Below are 18740 nucleotides of genomic sequence, written 5' to 3'. Positions count from 1 at the left end.
TCCTGCCTCAGCCTCCTGAGTAGCTGGGATTACAGGCACCCACCATCTCACCTGGCTAATTTTTGTTTTTTTTTTTAGTAGAGACGGGGTTTCACCACGTTGGCCAGGTTGATCTTGAACCCCTGACCTCAGGTGATCCTCCGGCCTCGGTTTCCCAAAGTACTGGGATTACAGGCGTGAGCTACCATGCCCGGCCAGTTCTCTGCAGACACCATCTGGGTGTCCGACACTTCAGTTCATTTCTGACGCTGGCCACCCAGAGTTAGCACAGGCCCCAGAGGATATGGGCTCCGTCCTGCAAGACTGTCCCTACTTCAGATGTCAGTTGCAAGAATTGGGTGCTCAGGTTACCCACACTTCCGTCTGACCTGGCTACACATCGTGGGTCCCCAGAACCCCTCCTCAGGTTTGGCAATTGGCTAAAATGGCTCACAGAACTCAGGGAAACACTTTAGTTGCATGTATAGGTTTATTGTAAAGGGCATTATTGATGAACAGGCAGACGAAGAGGCACACAAGGCGAGCTCTGGTAGGGCCCCGAGCACAGAAGCTTCTGTCCCCATGGAGAAGGAACCCAGAAAGAGACCAAATAGAAGTATATGTTTCCTATTATGTCACATAGCCACACCATGAGGTTGGTGCAGGAGCCCTTGAAGGCAGCCCTTGGAGGATCTGAGGCCAAAAGGGCCTCCGTCAGATCGGAGTTTCGGAAAAGTAGCCTGGCAGCCTAGGGGAGGACTGGACAGAGTGGGGAGGACAGAGGGGAACTGATTCACCACAGGGAGGGCGCAAAGTGAGTGAGTGAATGAATGAGTGAACCAATGAATGAACAAGATGGAATTGTATCAGGAAGGAATGAGACCAGATGGTATCAGAGAGTATCAGGGAGCGGAGACCAACGGGCCCAGTTTGTATACGGTCTTACCAACCAGATCAAGGAGGTAGGATCAACGGTGCTTTCCTCTAAAGAAGCACATTTCCAGCCAGGCGCAGTGGCTCACGCCTGTAACCCCAGCACTTTGGGAGGCCAAGGCGGGTGGATCACTTGAGGTCAGGAGTTCGAGACCAGCCTGGCCAATATGGTGAAAACCTATCTCTACTAAAAATACAAAAATTAGCTAGGCATGGTGGGGGGTGCCTGCAATCCAAACTACACGGGAGGCTGAGGCAGAGAGAATCGTTTGAACCCACAGGAGGCAGAGATTGCAGTGAGCTGAGATCACACCACTGCACTCCAGCCTGGGTGACAGAGCGAGACCCCGTCTCAAAAAAGAAAAAGAAGAAGAAGAAGAAGAGGAGGAGGAGGAGGAGGAGGAGGAGGAGGAAGAAGAAGAAGAGGAAGAGGAAGAGGAAGAAAATTTCCAGGAAGAAGCAGGCTATGGAAATCAAGGCAGGCAAAGGACAGAATTTAAGATAGTGCATCAACTGGGTCCAGCCAGGAAGACACATGTGTTTATCTCCTGCAGCATCAAAAACCACCCAGAAGACAGCTCAGTGGACCCTAGCAGTGGATTCCAAATGTCTGCAGAAAATGAGCAGAAAACAAGCCAGAATTACAGCTATCTGCAGAGAGACTACATCCAGGAGGTCTGACGACTCAAAGTAATCACTGCAGTCTGACTTCTACCACTGACAGCCTTCCCATACATAATTTAAATGCGTAATTATAATACCATTGCTTAGTTAATGGACACCAATTCGTGCAGGAGCTGCCACAAACAGTAATAAACCAGCTGTGTTAGAAATGGATCACTTATCAGTGCGTGCCCAAGCCTCCTAATGCCTCATGATGTTTAATAATTAAATTGTGACACCCTTGAACCTGCAGCTGACACCATGGATCACAGTGGAATTCTCCAAATGGAACGCAGCCACACCTCGGCTTCCGTGCTGTGCGCTGCCACTGAGGACGCTCGATACTATCGAAGCGGTCAGATAGAGGTGGGTTATTTCCCTGTGCCCTGCACCTCCCTTCTGGCAAGTCCCCAGGAAGCTGTGGCCACAGATGAGCTGCTGCTCTCTTAAAGACTGAGATCAGGCTGGGCGCAGTGGCTCACACCTGTAATCCCAGCACTTTGGGAGGCTGAGGTGGGTAGATCACCTGAGGTTGGGAGTTAGAGACCAGCCTGGCCAACATGACGAAATCCCGTCTCTACTAAAAAATACAAAAAATATTAGCTGGGTGTGGCGGTACGCACCTGTAATCTCAGCTAGTCAGGAGGCTGAGGCACAAGAATCGCTTGAACCCAGGAGGAAGAGGTTGCAGTGAGCCGAGATTGAGCCACTGCACTCCAGCCTGGGTGACAGAGTGAGACTCCATATAAAAACAAAACAAAACAACACACAGATCAGGTGGCCGGGCATGGTGGCTCACACCTGTGAGGCTGAGGCGGGAGGATCGCTTGAGGCCAGGAGTTTAGGACTAGCCTGGACAACATAGTGAGACACTGTCTCTACACAAAATATAAATAAATAGATAGATGATAGATAGATAGATAGATAGATAGATAGATAGATAGATAGATGATAGATAGACTAAAGTAATAGTCACAGATCCACTATCTTGGGGGAGGAAAGACATTCACACAGAGAATCGCTAATACATACTAGACTACACAGAGATAAACAGAGCAGGTGGCACCGTAAGTTCTGCAGTGATGGGAGGAGAGGGTCATTTCAGGAGATGAGACCGGCATCCTCGTGGGAGAAGATGGCCCTGAGCTGGGCATGGCAGAGGGGCTGAGGAGGAAGCGTATATGTGTGTGTGTGTGTGTGGTATGTGTGTGCACACGTGCGCACATGTGAGTGTGTGTGAGAGAATGTGTGTGTTGGGGATGATTACCGAAGCCTTCCTGGCACATAGTAGGTCTTTTTTTCCACAAACAGTAATGTGATTATTGGGAGTAATGGTGGCTGTCACCGTGCTTCTCACAGGCCGTATTTCAAAAGGTCTACGGTGGCTCCGTTTCTTCTCTGAGACTTCAAAAGTCCTTCGAGAGTGAGTTCCCGTCTCATTCCATGTCCAGAATGAAGACAGATGGCCTCTTGGCACCCATCTCTTTGGCATGAATGATGTGGGGAAACATGAATGGAAATGGGGAACTGTTGCTGGCACCTGGAAGTCATCTGGTCCGGATGGAGCCAAGTCACATGGAAGCGCCTCCAGTTATTCTTAATAAATTCTTCTGAGGTTTCACTGCTTGTCTGCACAAGACTTTAATAAAATATGGCATCTAACTGAATAAAGACTATCCTTTTGGGTGTGTGTGTCATGACAGTACTATTTATGGAGGACCTCCTATGTAGAAGTTCTTGCACTGTTTTACGTAATCACCCCTTTTCATCCTAACAATCACTCCTGTGAAGTATGTGTCCTTATTTTCATTTCATTGTAGAGAAAACCAAGGCTCTGAGACATTAAGCAATGTGCCCAAGGCCACACAGCTAGTAAGTGGCTGGGTTTGAACACAAGCCTACAAAACACGCAGTTTCTTATTTGTATTTATTATCTCATCATATTGTCATTTCTTCAAAATGCAACTCAATCTCATAAAATGTCAGTGGCAGAATCTAGGTGGATGGTGCCCTGGTAGTCACAGTAAAATTCTTTCAACTCAGCTGTATATTTGAAAATTTTCATATTACAATATTAGGGGAAAAAACAACTTGATTTCCAGGTGTTTTTTCATCTGGACAAACTTGAGAACTTTGGAAAAGCTGGCTTCCCTCCTCGAGTTCTAGTTGGCTGTGTTGGCTGGGTGGGTCCTGGCACCCTCCACTCAACACCCACCTGCATATTAAAACGGGTCCTACTAGGACCCTGGGCGGCCCAGGCACTTCTGACACATGCCACAGACTTCCTCTGTACAGTAGGATAGATTTCCTTTAGGAATAAAAAAAAAAAAAAAAAAAAAAAACAGGAGTTTTCTGGTCGAATTCCACTCTACGAGACCTTCTGGAATCTTCCCTCCAAGTTTCTTCTACCAGATCAGCAAGAAGGATTCAACTTGGTGTCTCTGTGTGTTTGCTGTCTCATGCTGCTTATAAACTGCTTTGCCTTTAGCAATTCCCCTCAGTTATCTTGTTCTAAGGCTACAGTTAAGAAGGAATCACTGTTGTGGAGGAACTCAGAGGCACCTCCAGCTCCCATTAGCTGGTGCCTTAATGCCACTGATGCTAGGCTCTGACAGTAATTACTTTGCAAGTATAATGAGATACTTATGGGTCCATCAGGTGCCCAACCCATAGCATGATATGAAATATGAAGAGTTAGGCTGGTGGGTAATTTACACAACTGTCTACCAAGTCTCTCCAGGATGATTAAGAAAAGGAAATGCCGGACTGAAAAGATGCCAAGCTTCCAGAGCACATTCATGTGGCTCAATTGACAGTGACAACCATTATCGTCATCACCATCATTGCTGCTTTTAACTTAATGACAAAAAGCCCTCACACACGATTGCAGCACTTTGCAATGCACAAAACCCTCTTGCACTCATGCTCTCCAGCGCTCCTCACTGCCATCTGGGAATCTCCACTTTGCAGATGCAGAAAGTGAAGCTCGGACGATGGCAGGGACTCGCCCTGCTAACCCTGCCGAGAGAGGTCTGCTTTTGCCTCCCTGATTCTGAATCAGATAGGGTCACTTCCTCTCTTCCCCTCGGCTCCTCAACCTGGCGCCCTCACCGCCCACTTGCGGGCCCCTCCTGCCCTCTTCCGCGACAGACAGACACTGAGGCAGGGCTCTGATTGGACAGCTTGGATCATGTGCTCATTCAAGAGCCAATCAGCAGCAGGGGGCTTGGCTCGGCATTCACCGTCCTCAGGGAAGCTGCCCCCCCGCCCCCCGTTTTTTTTTTTTTTTTTTGAGACAGTCTTACACCTGTGCGGAGGCTGGAGTGGATCTCAGCCCAATGCAACCTCCACCTCCTGGGTTCATGTGATTCTCCTGCCTCAGCTTCTCGAATAGCTGGGACTACAGGCGCCCGCCACCATGCCCAGCTAATTTTTGTATTTTTAATAGAGGGGGGGTTTCACTATGTTGGCCAGGCTGGTCTCGAACTCCTGACCTCAAGTGATCCACCCGCCTTGGCCTCCCAAAGTGCTGGGATTACAGGTGTGAGCCACCGTGCCTGGTCTGCCCTAATTCCTATTAGGAGTATGGGAAACTCTTTTTTCCAGAGCAGCCTGCACCTTGGTCTTCCCACCCCACCCTACTGAAGAAGGCTCCCAGAAACCAACTTTGCTGAGCCCAGAACGGCCTGGCTCTGGCAGATTTGCCCCCAAGACTGCAAGTGGGCGGCAGCGCTCCCCCACACCATGTCCCTTTCTGTTTCCTGCCCCTCGCCCTGAGGCTTCCTTCCATTCCTACAGCCAGCTCCCAGCCCTGCTTCTGTGCCAGGATTCCAATTCCCTAATTCCCTGGCATGAAGAGCTGCGTGGATGTTCCTTGCACTGGTCTTGTCCCCAGATGTGGCTCCTTGGACCATCCAGCCCCACACCCGGCCTCTTCTTTCTCACCAGCTGCAGTGGCCAAGGCTCCAGCAGGCCTTGTACCTGGTTGGCCCAGGCTTGGCTTTGATGGACCAGTGACCCAAATAAGTGACCTTGGAGAGGTCTTCCCAAAGGTGGCGGAGACCATGTTCTTGAAAGTTGGAGTGGTGTTGGCTTGAGTGTGGGGCTGAGATCTCACCAGTGCTAGGGTCCAGGCTGTGAAATGAGGCATAGGATGAGAGAGGTTCTGAGCCACAAATGGGATCCATACCTAAGAGGATGAGAGCAACCCAGGGAAGGATTTGGAGGAGAGGCATGTGTGGAAACAGAGCCTAGATGCTGAGTCCCTGGAGGTTGGAGTGGGCCCTGGGGCACTGGGAGCTCCTGGCCCCGCCACTGATGCCAACTGGGGTGTCAGTCTCCCAATAAATTCAGTCTGTCCACATCTATTGCTGACACAGGGTTTAGAGAGGGCTTAAATTCAGATGGAATTTGAATTCCCTCTTTGTCTCTCAAATGTGTGAATTTTGGCAACCGAGTTCCTCTCTCTGAGCCCAGTTTGCCCATCTCAAGATTGTGTGTGATCATACCCACCTCACCGGGCCACCAGGAGGAATGAGCGAAGCACCTCATGCCCCGGCAGGAGGCAGGGACTGTGTCTGGCAGGGACTCATGGCTGCTGAAGGGTCATTACTTCCCCCCAGGGATTTCTAGAGAGGATCACGATGCCACGAGGGATACTACTGGAAGCAAGTCACACAGAAGCCAGAGCCCTGGGCTTGCCTAGCAGCACTGGACATGGGGCAGGGAACGAACCTGAGCTGCACTTCTCAGAGGGTGGGCATGGCATTGAAAACATGTGTTTAGGAAGCTTTTCCGATACACAAGCTGGGCCCCGCCCCGGAACCTTGAGGGGCAGAAGGAGCACTGAGACATCCTTGGGTGGGGTGAGGCAGGGGGACGGGAGGGGGGAAGATGTCCAATCCCTTAGCTGGTAGAAGACTCCTGAGCTGGCAGAGAGCCCTCTTCTTGAAAGACTGTCATGCACAGGCCATCAGGAGGATCACAAAGTTGTTTATTTTCCCACCTATAAGAAAAGATGGATGATGCAGAGTGCCGAGAAATCCCAGCCATTCCCCTGGTGAACGTACTGGAGCCCCACACGAGCCTAACAGGCTGCGTCTTTAGCAAGGGTTTTTCCTCTATTTCAACAGAACTGCAATTTCCCTTCCAAGTGCTCCCCGCGGCATTCGGTCACGCTGCTTCTGGGGAGAATGTATCGTCCACTTCTGTGCTATTCTATAGCAGCCATGTCCTTAGAACACAGAAAATCTGATTGGCCAAAAAAAAAAAAAAAGTACCAAAATGTCAAATTTCACACAATCAGGGCAAGAACTGGTCTTCTTTTGGCATTTGGACTGGCTGCCCCCTAAAAAATGTCTTTCTTTCCTTGGCCCTTAGCAAGGCCCAGCCCAGAGGCAGAGAAATGGGGTGACACTTAGCCTTTGCATTAAAAAATGAGTAAGGTTTTTCAACCAAACAGTTGAGCAATTAGACTCATTTTTTAAACACCAAAAATACGTCAGATGGACTTACTCATCTGGCTCAGCTTAATACATGTTGGCCTAATGCTACAAACAAATACCTAACATTAAAAAAGTCTGAGAGTACAAACAAGTACAGGCCACAGTCACTGGCAGCAATGATTTGGCCTGGAGGTGCACCCGTGGCTGTGCTGCAGACCAGCCCTCAGAACCAGTACTCAGAGACGAAGATGTGGACGTTGACAACATTTCGGTGGGAGACCACGCCCCCGACCACATAGTTCATCTCCAGCTTCAGGACGGCGTGAAATGGGCCCACGATGGGCCGTACCTGGCGCACAACACCTGCGGAGAGAGCAGAAGGTGTGCCGGAAGTTAGAAGGCACTGCAGCAATGTAGAGATCTGGGAAATGGTTTCCCTCAAGGAGTTTCAGAGCTAGAAGGGGGCTTAGACCTCGTGGAGTCCCATTCTATGCCAGATGCTCGAGTCCCCTGAATAACATCCCCTTCCAAGTGGTCACTTCAGGCTCTGCTCCCGCCTCCAGGGACTGGTGAAAGTGAACTCACTACTTGCTAAGACAGCCTTTCCATCACGCACTGCCCAACCCGGAGGAAAGCTGTGGGTGTGGGCTTGGAAACTGGATGGCTCTGGGGTCAATGCCAGCTTCTGAGCCCAGGTTTTCTGCTCTACCACCATTTACCTGACAGGTGTTTTTTTGTTTTGTTTTGTTTTTCCGACGGAGTTTCACTCTTCTTGCCCAGGCTGGAGTGCAGTGGCGCAATCTCGGCTCACCGCAACTGCCACCTCCTGAGTTCAAGCCATTCTCCTGCCTCAGTCTCCCGAGAAGCTGGGATTACAGGCATGCACCACCATGCCTGGCTAATTTTGTATTTTTAGTAGAGACAGGGTTTCTGCATGTTGGTCAGGCTAGTCTCAAACTCCTGACTTCAGGTGAACCACCCGCTTTGGCCTCCCAAAGTGCTGGGATTACAGACATGAGCCACCGTACCTGGCCTACCTGACAGGTTTTAAGGGAGCCTAGAAAAGGGCCTGGCATGGAGTGGGTGCCTGACAGAAATCTTTCTCCCTCCTTCCAACCCACTGTGCCCAGTTCTGACCCCTGAGAAGAAACGAAGCAGGTATATCCTCTCCCCTAGGACATCCGAGGATTGCAGTGGGCCCTGCATCCTTCTGCAAGCAGAGCATTCCCAGTTCCCCATGGGACACGCCTCTGACCCCCTGCTGTGCATACCTCTGTGGAGGGTGACACCTGAGCTCACTGTTCAGTGTTTGTGATAACAGGGAAGCAAGAAGTGGCTGGAGTAACAGAGGATCAGAGCAGCAGTGGAGTCCCCAGGGCAGTCAAAAGGAGGATGGGTGGTGGAGGGAGACTGGTGTCAGTTCTGGGGAAACAGCTGGGGGTCGCAGGGAGCTCTGCCTGTACCAGGGTAGGGACCAGGCAAACACCATGGCCAAAGGACGGGGCACAGACAAAGCTCAGCCACGCCAGGGAGGAAGAGGAGCAACCCCAGGCATTCTGCAGATTCCAGGGGAGCAGAAGACTGGGTGCCACAAATCTTCCCCAGCCTGGGCCTGCCATCTCCATGGCCCCCAGCCAGGCCTGGCTGGCACTGCCTTCCCTCTGCAGGGCACCCAAAGGCTCACAGAGACTCTCCCATACTCTGTACGGGGTGAGAGTATGGGACAGTCCTCACCGCACTGTGGAGAGGCTGAGGCCCTTTTGAGGCCAAGGTTCCCTGGCAAGTCAATGGTGCCATGCCCCTGTGCTCCTGCACTGCACGATCCAGATACCCAGCATCTGCCAAGGCATGAGCTCCGGCTGTGCAGGGCGGCCTTCCCGCCAGGGCAGAGCACTCAGCAGATCCCCTTCGCATGCACACATGTGCTCAACAGGCACTGGGTCAGTTCCCAGGGTTCCAGACATCACGAACAGGATGCTGGCTTCAAAGCTGGTGGAAGATCTAGGATGAAAGTTACGCGCCATTCTCTGATGAAGGGTTTGCACTGTCCAGCGGGGGTGAGAATGGAGGTGGGGTGGGCTGGGGAGTCAGGACAGGTTTCTTGGAGGAGACACCCCTTTTGCAGAGGAAACTACACCAGCCAAGGCTGCAGGCTGCTCCCCAGTGTCTGCGGCCAAACAGGCAGACCTACGGGTGCTGACATTTGTGAATGAACCGTCAAGACCCCTTCTCCGTTCCACATGTTCTGACAGTAGGATTTGTCGAAAGTGGTGTGAAGGGTGGGGATATGGGGTAACTACCTAACAACTGGTTCTCTGATCATACCATAGGCCAATTTCTATGGCCAATTTCAGGTACCACGTGGCATCACTGAAAGTGGACTCGTGGAGAGATGTGTGTAAGCAGCTGTCCAGAGCTGGTGTGAGCGGTGTGAACCGGTGTGAGCTGGCTCTGAGACACCTGCTTGGATGCTCTGTGAAAGCAAATATGGAGCCTACAGCTTCACAACCACACGTTGAGAAATAGCTACCAGCTGTTTGCCACAAACGGCTGATTCCAGGCTGGATTCTGTGAACAGTTCCTCTGCAGGCTTAGGAAACGTGCACAGGGACAGACTATCTCCAGCTCTTGGTGCCCAGGACACAGCAAAGGTTCAGGGGAGAACTGAGAGGTCAGGAAGGCCTTGGGTACGACTGGCTGGTTCCTGGTCAGGAACATAAGTTCATGCTCAGAAGGAGAATCTGAGCGCAATGTTCCCTCTTTCGCTCTCTGGGCTTACGTTTCAAAAGTGAAAGGCCCAGCAGCTGGGGTGGAATTTCAGGCTGTTCCCTAAGCAAACATGGGCTTTAGCTCCGATGGAGAGATAAGCGCAGGCTTCTGCAGGCTGTCAGCACCCTTGCTCTGCCTGCTACGCAGTGATGACATGGCAGCTTTGTCCTGCTTGAAAGCCCATGAACATCTTCAGCTCCCGGCAAAAGACGCGGACTTGTCACCACCCTGGGCTTGCCAGCAGGCCCTGGTGACCGGGTCGCTCCCGCCCGCCCCTCCCTGCACTCGGTCTGCCCACCAGGGTCAGTGTGGGCTCACGGGGCTGAACCCAAACACACCCCCGTGGATCCCCCATATGTCATATTTTTCTCTCCCCAGGCCTGAGGCCAACAATGGTGCCCCCGCCGGCCACAGTGACCTGCCAACTTTACTGGTACTAGGCGCAGAGATGGTTCTTACCACCCTTCCTGGCATTCACAGGTTTGGGGCTTGAAGGAGAAGGGCGAGAGGCTGGGTGAGCCTGTGAATCACTGTAGGGAGGAATGGTAGGCGCCTCCACAAACTACAGTCAGATATGTCTTTGTTTCAGCTGGGTGCGGTGGCTCACACTTGTAATCCCAGCACTTTGGGAGGCTTAGGCGGGCAGATCACGAGCCCATGAGTTCGAGACTAGCCTGGGCAACGTGGCAAAACCCCATTTCTACAAAAAATACAAAAATTAGCCAGGCATGGTGGTATGTGCTTGTAGTACCAGATATTCAGGAGGCTGAGGTGGCAGGATTGTTTGAGCCCGGGAAGGTCAAGGTTGCAATGAGCCAAGATTGTGTCACTGCATTCTAGCCTGGGTGACAGAGCAAGACCCTGTCTCAAAAAAAGGGATCTGTTTCTGTTATTATTATATTTCTGTATATTATGTAGTTTCATATATGATATATAACTATTATACATATAAAACATATTATAAAACACTAATATATTATTTAAAATATAAAGTATGTCAAATTTATATAAATGTATTTTAAATAGTTTAGATAAAGTGTATTTTACAAATTTATGTATAAATTTATATAATTATATTTACACATAAGTGTATTTATATGTAAATATAATTATATATAATATCTATATTTATTCATATAAAATATGTTTATATTTACTCTAAAATTTATATATAAAATATAAACATAATAAAATATGTAATAATACCATATTATTATGTTGATATATGTATATATTTATCTTAAATGTCTATATTTAAATACACCTTCCTGGCTGCATGTGGGATCGTCAATTTTATCAGCAGTTCCGACGCACAGAGGGTCTGCGCACACGACGTGTGCCTGGCACTGGCTAAATAAGAATGTAGAGAAACCGAAGCTCTGTCCTCGGGGGTCAGTCTGGGACAGAGAAAGAAAGAAGAAAGTGCTCATGCAGTGAGCTCCATGTGGGACGGGGACCTGCCACAGACGTTCTAAGTAGGCCCTTTGAGACCTGCAGGATACGAACTGATCTGGCTCCGTGGTAGGACCCCAGATGGGTTATTTGACCTTCATGAGTCTCAATTTCCTCTTCTGTGAACAGGGATTAAAAACAGCAACCTTTGGCCAGGCGTAGTGGCTCATGCCTGTAATCCCAGCACTTTGGGAGGCCAAAGCGGGTGGATCACAAGGTCAAGAGATCGAGACCATCTTGGCTAACACAGTGAAACCCCGTCTCTACTAAAAATACAAAAAATTAGCCGGGCGTGGTGGCGCATGCCTGTAATCCCAGCTACTCGGGAGGCTGAGGCAGGAGAATCACTTGAATCCAGGAGGTGGAGCTTGCAGTGAGCTGAGATCGCGCCATTGCACTCCAGCCTGGGCGACAGAGCGAGACTCCATCTCAAAAAAAAAAAAAATCTAGCAACCTTCAAAATCAGAAACAAATCAAACTCGATGTCATCCTTTTTCTCTCCTGAGAAATGACTGGCTATCAAAAAGCATTCCGATATTTAAAGTGATCTGACTCCCAGTCAAAGCGTGGCTGAATTCTTAGAAACATACAGCAGGTGTTAAGTATTTCTCTTGGACTGATTTATGAGAGAGGGAAGCCCTGAACGTATAGAAAATGGTTGTCCCTAAATACATCGCACCAGGGTACTTCATGAGGTTTTAGTCTCTACAAAGGCTGAAGACCAGAGCTCCAAGCTGATTGTAAACAGCTGCATGGTGAAACAAGCACCATGAAAGGAAGCAAAGGACTGCGCTAGGGAAAAGCGTGCTGCGAAGGGGAAGGGAGGCACTAGGCTGAATCCCTGATGGTCAGATTCGGGGCCTGGATTTTCTCAGGTTCTTTGCATTTAACAAGTTATTACGGTAGAACAAATAGGAATGCTGTGAGGGTCAAACAACAGACTGTACGGGTGCAGACAGCAGGCACTCAAGGAAAGGGCACCCCTTCCTGCCCTTCCCAAATCCGCTTCTCTATCCCTCCTCTCTGACCTGAAGTCCACATTGCATCTCCCAGTCTGTGCACAACCCCACTCAACCCAGGACCCCCTTTCCCAGGCCATGCCCTATCGGCGGACCTGCCCACACTCCTCCAGCCTAGCCACATTTTCCTGGGCTTTGGTTTGGGGAACAGGTTTCCTCCATCCCCAGCCTAGTTCGAGCATGACTTACACCTCCTTGCCCTCACCTTGACTGAACCCAGGCCAGTGGCCAGGGAGGACTTCATGAAAGAGGACTTAAACAGTTCAGCTGGTCCTCAGTGCCTGACACATAATAGATGCCAAATAAATGCCTGCAGAATCTTTCTGATACCACTTTTATTCATAGCTTCCTATCCACCCATCAACCCCTCCATCCACTCACCTATCCATCTATCCATCCATCTTCCCACCCACTCACCAATCCATCCACTCACCTACCCATGGATCCAACCATCCATCCATTCACCCACCCCTCAACCCATCTGTCCATCCACCCACTCATCCATCCATCTATCCACCCACTCATCAACCCAACCATCCACTCACCCATCCGTCTATCCATCCATCCATCTATCCATCCATCCATCTATCCATCCATCTTCCCACCCACTCACCAATCCATCCACTCACCTACCCATGGATCCAACCATCCATGCATTCACCCACCCCTCAACCCATCTGTCCATCCACCCACTCACCCACCCATGAATCCATCCACCCATCCATTAGAGGCTACCCACCCATGGATCCACCCATCCATCCATTAGAGACTACTCTGCACAGAGGAGCTTTAAACAGGAAGCTTTAAATTGGGTTTTGAGGAATAAATCGGAGTCAAGGAAGCAGGAAGGACATGTGCAAAGCCCAAAAATATGAAGGTTCAGGCCGGTTCTGGGAACAGTATCAATCTTGGGGACAGGCAGGCAGATGAAGCTGAGCCATGTGCCTCATCTGGTGGGGGACTGCCCCAGGACCTCACTTTGTCAGTCTCAGAGAACCAAGAAGCTGGGTCATCTCCTGGCTGCCTCCCCATCACCAATTCTATACCACTGTTCTTTCAGAACCACCACCAACTTCCCTATCACAGGAGGCAGGGGAAGGAGGAAGAAGTAGCAAGGGACACTCGCTGCCCATATGCAGCATCGCAAACGTGAGAGAGCTGCCACCAGGGGCCCAGTTCCATCTATCCATTTGATCCTACAGACTCTGCTTTGCCACGTCTCATGTGCCAGACACTGGGACCAGCTGGACTGCTTCATAGAAGTCTTCATAGAAGTCTTCTCTGGGTCCCCTGTGTCACCTGGCACCTGGTCTCTTTCCACTACAACACCGCATCTGCTTATTGCAGGGGATGCTCACAGCCGGCCTGCCTGTTCAGGGACAGCATCAGCTCATTTCTGCCCCACCATTCCCAACCCAGGCCCTGCCAGGCCCATGGCAGGCCTTCTGCCACGATCACATTGTAAGATGGCGGCAGAAGAAGAAGAAAAGAGAGTGAAGGAAGGAGAGAAGGAAGAAGGAAGATCAGTCTCTGAAGCCGCATAATCTAGGAACGAAGGCAACACTTTGTCCTGAAGGAAAGGGGAGCCGCTGAAGGCTCCAGGCAAGAGCTGCTTCATTTGGAAGGCCTACCCCAGCAGTAAAAGGCAGGACAAAGAGGTGCACTTTCATCACGCCTGGCTTGTCTGTCTTACCTGTAGGGGTGTTTGTCTCCCACCTTTCTGAAGCCCCAGAAAGAAAAAAAGGCCACAGTGCTGAGTTCAATTGTGTTAATCTTCCAAATCCTCATCCCTGGCATTTCTGCTTCAGGTCTCAGACGCTGCTGGTATCCCTTGGTGTGTCTGTGCCTCTTAAAGATATAATTAAGCAGTTTTTTTTTCCCCTGTTGAAAAATGTAGGTCCCCTCGGGCGCTTCACTTTCATGTCTTGGCTCTGCTTTGTAAGTTGCAGCTGATGTGCTGGGGATCCAGGATCCTGAACACGAAATGCTTAGGTCCAGTGAGGAGACGTTCGCTGCCTCTTGGGCTCTGTGGTCCACATTCTCTGCCCCATCTGGAAGGCATCTTTCAGCTCCCGCTATTTGACGTTGCACTTGATTGCCTCTCCATTGTTTGAAATGATGAAAGTCAGTGGCGGTGGGGTGGGGTGGGGGGACGGTGTCTCTCTGCCTGAGTCCCATATCTCTGACTCTAGACACCGGTCTATAAACAGACCTAGAGTTACAGCCTCGAGTTCCTAGGTGGCTCTGCACTGACCAGCTGTGTGACCTTGTGCAAGTCATCTTCCCTTCTAAAGTATAGCCTCCAACATAATGCTTGTGATTCTAGTTGACAAAGTGTAATGGAGCGTACCGGGCTGTCAAAGAACATTTTAGCAAACGAGATGATGAATCAAGAGACAATACAAGGTACAATATCTCATACCAGTGGAAATTAACTGTGGCCACCATGTGGGGCCAGCCATGAGCAGAAAGGAAGGGAAGTGTAGGGCTATGTGGACAAGGTGCTGGAACAGAGAGGCCAGGAGCTCAGAGGAGACCCAAGCAGGCTTGCCCATCACAAGCACCACGGGCAACCGTGTTGCAAACAATCACCAGGCCTCAGTAATTCACCCCAAGAGGCTCCACAGTTCCTGCAGGCGAGGATGAGCAGCATAGACCAACGGCAAAGAGGAAACATTGAGAACACGTGGGGCCAGGTGTGGTGACTCACGCCTGTCATCCCAGCACTTTGGGAGGCCAAGGAGGGTGGATCATCTGAGGCCAGGAGTTTGAGACCAGCCTGGCCAACATGGCAAAATGCTGTCTCTACTAAAAATACAAAAAGTAGCTGGGCATGGTGGTGGGCGCCTATAATCCCAGCTACTTGGGAGGCTGAGGCAGGAGAATCACCTGAACATGGGAGGTAGAGGTTGCAGTGAGCCAAGATCGCACCACTGCACTCCAGCCTGGGCGACTGAGCGAGACTCTGTCTCAAAAAAGAAAAAAAAAAACAAAAAAAAAATGTGGAAATACTGTCAGTACTCACAAAGCCACCAACTAGAGTGTGGATGGGCTGGAAAGAGGCCACACGGCAGGGGACATGGGAGGAGACAGAGAGACCCTGTGTGCCCACAGCCGCATTCAGCCCCCATCGCAGTTAGTGATGAGCCCTCCTTTTCCTGGGGAGAAAAATGAGGCTCTATGGGTAGCACCTTCCAGATCACGGAGCAAACAGGGCCACAGGTTTCCGTCCGGCTGGGACGGACCTCAGAGCCCAGATCTTCCCATCCCACTGTATCTCCTTCCTCCTATCTGCAAAATGACGTGCAAGACACTTCCTGACTGTACTGCCCTTAGCTGAGTTGTAAACACATGGCAAAAACAGCAGAACGCAATTAGAGAGAATCGTATCAGGAGCTGGTGGTGCAGTCAAAACCCCGTCTTCTCTGCTTGCCTGAGAAACGCTGTAAAAGCCGAGCAGCAAGGGGGACAGGTGTCTGGGCTGCATATTTAAAATACCAAGTGTCAGTCAACATGTCTCAGCAAAACTCATCATCCGTATTTCTTGACTGTTATAAATGTGCTCCTTCCGCAGGTCTCCCGTGAGCTCCATCAGACAGTTTGGAGGGGACAGCTGCAGGTAGCTGAAAGAAAGAGACAGCTCCCAGGGTGCACCTTTCCCCTCGGGGAGAAATATGAAGGGAAATGTCAGCTTTGGACTAAAGCTCTTCAGCCTTCGCCTGTGACGTGGGAGCTAACATTTCTGCAGTGCTTCGTCATCACAGAGCTCACTCACATCGACTGTCTCTCCCCTCATCGCAAACACAGGCGGCGGGGGCCCACAGGGGAGAAAATCTGGCTCTGTGTGGTTACGTGAGTTGCTGACAATCACACAGCCAGCAAGCAGTAAACCAGAATTGGAGCCCAGGCCCTGGGCCACTGCCCCTTCCACCAAGCTCTGTGGCCTTGCCAAAGGGAGACATGGTCTGGGAGAGTTCCAGAAGGATCTGCTGTCTGAGGCACCTCCTTTTAGGAGAAATGAACATGTGACTGAGACAAGAGGGATAAGAAATCATTTCCCCTCCCTCTGTGTGTCTCCTACGCCAACCTCAGCCTCCATCCACCTACTTGCTGGGTGGGGTCCTCCTGAGCCCCAGACCCAAACTTGTCAGTCCACTCCAATCTCTCCAGACGCCTCTCCCAGATGGACAATTCAAACCGAAGCACGCCAAACACTGACCCACCCTCCTCCCCTAAACCCACTTCCCTTCCTCCCCTACCCCTCACCCTCCAGGCAGGTACCCCCAAGCCAGGAACTTGGAGTCGCCCTTGACAGGCCCCTTGCTCCCATCCCTCAGGTTAAACCATCACTGAGGCCAGTGGATTCTATTCTCAAAGGTCCCCAGACTCTCCTCCCTTCTCTCCCCACAACCGCGCCCGGCCTTAGTTCCGGCCTCGTCGCATGTACCTGAATACGTGTACCACCTTCCTTTTTACCCCTCCCATGCCCCTTCCCACCGTGCTCAGAGCCAGGAGGCAAATCCAACCATGGGGGCCCGCTGTGGCTCTGCAGGGGACTCTTCTCACCCTTCACCCTACCCCCACCCGGGCTCACAGCAGGTGAGACGCACCTTGCTGAGGCCCATGGCCCCATCCAGCCCTGCTCTCAGCACACTGCCCCAGCCACACTGAATCCCTCGCAATCCCCCAAGGTGAGAGGGCCACGAAGGGCAGGATGAGTTCAAGTCTTGCCAACTTGACTCAAAGACCTGGGCACACCAGAGGGGCCAAGTCCTGCCCTCTGCCTTCCAGGAGTGAAGGCTATTCTGCTTCCTTCTACAGACACAATGAAGGTCTGGAGGGAGGGAGGGGAAGAGAGGCCGGCCTGGCGGGCAGCCCTTGAGTGCAGAGAGGGGGTCCTTAGCCCCACACCTGCAAGTCAGAGCAGAGCCCTCTCTTCTCTATTTATCTGACAAGCACGGAGCGCTTGCTGTGGGTGGCTGCAGCGCTGGATGCTGGGGTTACCAACGTCACCCGGACCTGGTCTGGCTCTTCATGGGCTCTCAGCCACTGGGAGAGCAGGCACAGGGGACTGGGGCCGCAGAGGCTGATAAAGCTAAGCAAAGCTCCTTTGGGAGAGCTTCGGAGAAACACGCACCCCAAATCAGGTACTGGTGCTCACGGAAGCTTCCCCAAGGGGTTAACCTTGAACTGACTTTGAAGAACGAGGTGCCCAGCAAGGGAAGGGTGGTGGGAGGGTGCTCTGCGGGGAGGGTGCTCTGCGGGGAAGGTGGAGAGACACGAGGCAGCTTGGTGCTCTCAGTTTCCCTGAGCAGATGAGTAAAAGAGGGAGGGCGAGGGGAGAGGCTGAGGAGAGGGGCAAGCCAGTCATGCCCCTTCTCTCTCCTGGAGCCATGGGAGCTACTGCTGGAGTTCAGCAAGGAGGAGACAGGTGAGGTTGGCGGAGAACCATCACTTTCTTCTTTTCTCCTGAGAGGCTCCATGAATGAGCCAACTCAGGGCAGAAAGGGCCCCCCCCCCAGGCTGGAGCAAGGCCATGTCCTCAATGTCCCTTTTCCAGGCTGTCATCCCAGAGGCTCGCAACTCTTCAGAAACATGACTGTCTGCACTGCCATGGATTGAACACTGACGGTACACCTACACTATGGACCATGCTCCACGTTGTCAGGATGCAGAGGTGACAGCTGAGATTTCAGGACCGGGTCAGGCCTCACAGAGTAGAACTCTGCCCTCTCTGAGGTTGCTGGGGAAAGTCATGACAGCAGGAACCCCAGAGAGTCCCAACACGATGTGCACATTCCTAAGTCATGTCACCTGAGCCTGGAAGCTCCTGTGTGCCTCACTTTCCTCATCTGGAAAATGGGGTAATGATCTACAGAGTTGCTATGAGAAGCAAGTTATATATATATACACACACATACATGCCCAGAAGGGTGCCTGGCACACCACAAGGGCCACACAGGGTTTGCTGTTAATTGAAGGACTCTGATAGCTGGGGTTCTAGCCTTGGCTACAGACGGAATGTTCCTAGCAGAGTCCACCTGGAAACACCTGATATCCGCCCCAACCCCACCCTGCCCTGTGCCGGCTGGGTAATGGCAGCACTGAGGTCCTTTCACAGATTTAAAGACAGTCAGGAAAGACAGTCAGGAGAGGCTGCCAAAAGACTCATACCATCATCATTCTTGTTCTTTTTTGCTTTTTTGTTTTTTGTTTTTGCTAATTTTGCACAACATGCCTTTCCTGCTGTTTGGCTAAAACATTTCATTTTTAAAAAAGAATAATTTATGAATGTGCCCAGTGATATTAAAAGCTTTTCAGAAGGTGCAGACCAGCAGCCTAAGAGGGTCACAAATCATTCCTGTGGGAGGCTCTGGAGACTAAGAGGCTGCTCCCAGCTCCTTTTAACCCCTTGGTGACTCTGGAAGTCAGCAGGTGTGTGGGATCCTGCTGCCAGTGATGGGCACCTGCCGGGGGCTGG

General features: G+C 51.1%; 1 protein-coding gene and 1 long non-coding RNA gene across 2 annotated transcripts in view; one reads left to right on the top strand and one right to left on the bottom strand.

Moving 5' to 3' along the window:
• The first annotated feature begins 1693 nt into the window (after nucleotides 1-1693).
• LOC104665247 lies at nucleotides 1694-3261 on the top strand. Its single transcript, XR_748391.1, has 2 exons — nucleotides 1694-1941; nucleotides 2935-3261. It is a non-coding gene; the product is annotated as an uncharacterized LOC104665247 (long non-coding RNA).
• A 3286-nt stretch (nucleotides 3262-6547) lies between these two features.
• Nucleotides 6548-18740, bottom strand: part of FBLN1 (fibulin 1) — a 98620-nt gene continuing 86427 nt past the window's right edge. The window contains exon 17 of the mRNA XM_030914535.1: nucleotides 6548-7382. Coding sequence (XP_030770395.1) covers nucleotides 7243-7382 — 140 coding nt within the window. The 3' untranslated portion in view covers nucleotides 6548-7242. The remainder of the gene's footprint in view (nucleotides 7383-18740) is intronic.

This window comes from Rhinopithecus roxellana, chromosome 13, assembly GCF_007565055.1.
Source record: "Rhinopithecus roxellana isolate Shanxi Qingling chromosome 13, ASM756505v1, whole genome shotgun sequence".
NCBI classification, from domain to species: domain Eukaryota; kingdom Metazoa; phylum Chordata; class Mammalia; order Primates; family Cercopithecidae; genus Rhinopithecus; species Rhinopithecus roxellana.
Note: the sequence above shows the minus strand (reverse complement) of the source record. Positions and strands in the feature narration are given on the sequence as shown.